This window comes from Grammomys surdaster, unplaced genomic scaffold (assembly GCF_004785775.1).
Source record: "Grammomys surdaster isolate TR1022 unplaced genomic scaffold, NIH_TR_1.0 114766, whole genome shotgun sequence".
In the NCBI taxonomy this organism is placed as follows: Eukaryota; Metazoa; Chordata; class Mammalia; order Rodentia; family Muridae; genus Grammomys; species Grammomys surdaster.
The window spans coordinates 1-2,602 of record NW_021612723.1 but is presented as its reverse complement, the minus strand read 5'-3'; the positions used below and the strand labels follow the sequence as shown (position 1 = coordinate 2,602).

At 42.4% G+C, this 2,602-nt stretch overlaps 1 protein-coding gene across 1 annotated transcript; it reads right to left on the bottom strand.

The window, feature by feature from the left end:
- Positions 1–398: 398 nt before the first annotated feature.
- On the bottom strand, positions 399–1,486 carry LOC114635644 (fMet-Leu-Phe receptor-like). Its single transcript, XM_028784143.1, is given in 2 exon segments — positions 399–718; positions 721–1,486. Coding segments are annotated over 2 exon segments (1,086 nt in total).
- Between the last annotated feature and the right edge of the window lie 1,116 nt (positions 1,487–2,602).

The window sequence follows — 2,602 nt, the reverse complement described above, 5'->3', positions numbered from 1 at the left end:
GGGCAACAGATAGACCAAATAATATAATAAAAGGGATCAGGAAGTTTCATATCCCAAGGGATAGAAGTCTTTTCCCATCTCGCTTCATTTTCTAAAGAGAACATATACCCATTCCCTGCAGAAGGACACTTAAGAAAACTTGTGAGTTTACAGCCTGTGAGTGGACTAGAAGTGGACAGTATTAGTAATGACACTATAGTACTAACCACCATTTGGAATTATTTCAGACTAACAAGAGACTATGTTTTTTTTTCTTTATTGACCACTTTAGGTTGAGATACAAAAGTCTAAAAGTTCATTTCAAGTTTTCCGAATGTACATGTAGCCTGAAGGTCAACAGGGAATGCCTATAGCACAGTGGAACTCAAAGCAGATGAAGCTGGGAATTAGAGCCCTCTCTACATTGCATTTACAGTGTTTTCAGAAAGGGAGGTAGAGTTGGTCCCCAAGTTGGTGCCTGTATCACTGGTCTGAGCTGAGTCCTCACTCAGGGCCCTCTCTAGACTGGCAGGTAGGGAGTGGATCACTCTTTCTCTGAAGTCCTGACCCATGAAGACATATAGTATTGGGTTCAGGCAGCTGTTGAAGAAAGCCAAGGGGCTTGTGATTTTCAAAGCAATTACAATGTTTTGAGCCATGTTCTTCAACCGTTCACGGACTTGGATTGTGGATATGAGAGCCACTACTTGGAATGAGCACCAGCAGAGGAAAAAAGCAGAATGAAAGAGAGAACCCACAAGGGACGGCTGGATTTGATCAGGCCTTGCCTGTGGATTTTAGTGGCTATTAAGCCATAGCAAATGGCGACAATGGACATGGGAGTACTGAACCCAATGGTGAACCTGATGATTCCTCTGAGAGTAAACACGGTGATGGCTATTTTTTCCTTCTCTACAGGATCTTTGGTCCAGGGGGAGAAGTCTAAAGCACAAGCTGTTTTCCCTGGTCCAAGTCTATTAGGGACTGTGGTCACACGAATGATAACTGGCAAGGTAAGGAGAAACGCACAAATCCAGGGTACAATGATTACCCTCTTGGCCAGACTCACGGTGCGGTGGTTCTGAGCCCAGACTGGGTGCAGGACACAAATACAGCGGTCCAATGCTATGAGGGCAATCGGGAAGACACTTCCAAATAGGTTTATGTCTATTACAGTGTATATGAACTTGCACATGAACCAGCCAAATGGCCACTGTCCTCCCATGATTCTGCTGGCAATATAAAATGGCAAAGTGGAGGTAAAGCAAAAGTCAGCAATGGCCAAGTTCAAGTAAGAGATGGTGGTGATGGTGTGTTGCATGCGGAAACTGGCCACCCAGATCACGAGCCCGTTGCCCAGCACACCAAGGACAAAAGTGACTGCAAAGATCAAATATGAGAAGACATCCAGAATAATGTGGCCAGCAGATACTGGTTGAGTACTCCCAGACACATTCGTACGGTTTGCTGCAGACATGTTCATGAAGAGGGACATGTTGGTGTTCATCTTGTAGACTCCTAGAACATTAAGAAAGAGGTGTGTTTATTTGTCTTACCTTTTCTCCATGAGACAAAGTCTCTGTATACATCCTTGCTAGCTTAGAACTTTCTCTATAGACAAAAGTGGCTGCAAACTCATAAAAATATGCCTGCTTCTTCCTCTCTTGTGTTGGGATTAAAGTGATATATCATGATGCCTGACTTTATTTTTTCATTTTTTCATATGTGCATGTTTTCTATACATGTATGAGTATATGCATGTATGGGTATGCTTGTATACGTATATGCACATGTATGTGGAGCCTTGAGATTGATGTTGAGAATCATCCTCTACCACAACTCCACCAAGTTCACTAAAACAAGGTCTCTCAACCAAATCCAGAGCTCATTGCTGTGATTAACCTTGAAAAGTAAATTGCTCCAAGAATTGGATCTCTCCACTTCCTGAGGCTAGGATTATAGATGAAGAACCACTCTGTCCACTTGACACATAGTTTTCTGGAGATACAAACCCTGGCCCTTACACTTGCATGTAAGCATTATAGCAACTGAGCTATCTCTTCAGGACCTATTTTTAAAATGCTGCCTCCAAGCAGTTTTCCTTTCCTTTATTACTGTATCCTGTCTACTTCCATCCCAAGTCCTTCACACTCAAGCTAGAGAAAACTCAACATGGCCTGACATGCTTCTGCTTGTTGTGAACCTCTTATCAGATGGGGGAAGGTGTGCCTATGCTTCCACAGTTGCTAATATGCATTCTGCTCACAATGCAATTAGTTGGGCTTATGTAGATCCTTAACTTGCAAGAGAAAAACAAATGAAACTGGGCAAACAGTACATAGGTAAGATTTATGTTCACCACTTCAATTACAAGATCAAGCCAACAGGGTGAGTCAACATACCAGCAGACAGTCCTAATTGGACTGCTAAAAACAGAAAGAGAAGACACAATGGCAGAAGTGGTATGTGCTCGGAGATGTCAGAAGGTCATGAGTCTGAGGATGATCATGTATGTGACTATCAAAGCATAAAAAAAAGTTATTGTCGAAAAACTTGTGTTCAAACAAAAGCTGTGCATGTAAGGGTAAAAATTAAAACAGCTCAGCAGAGACCACAAACAACT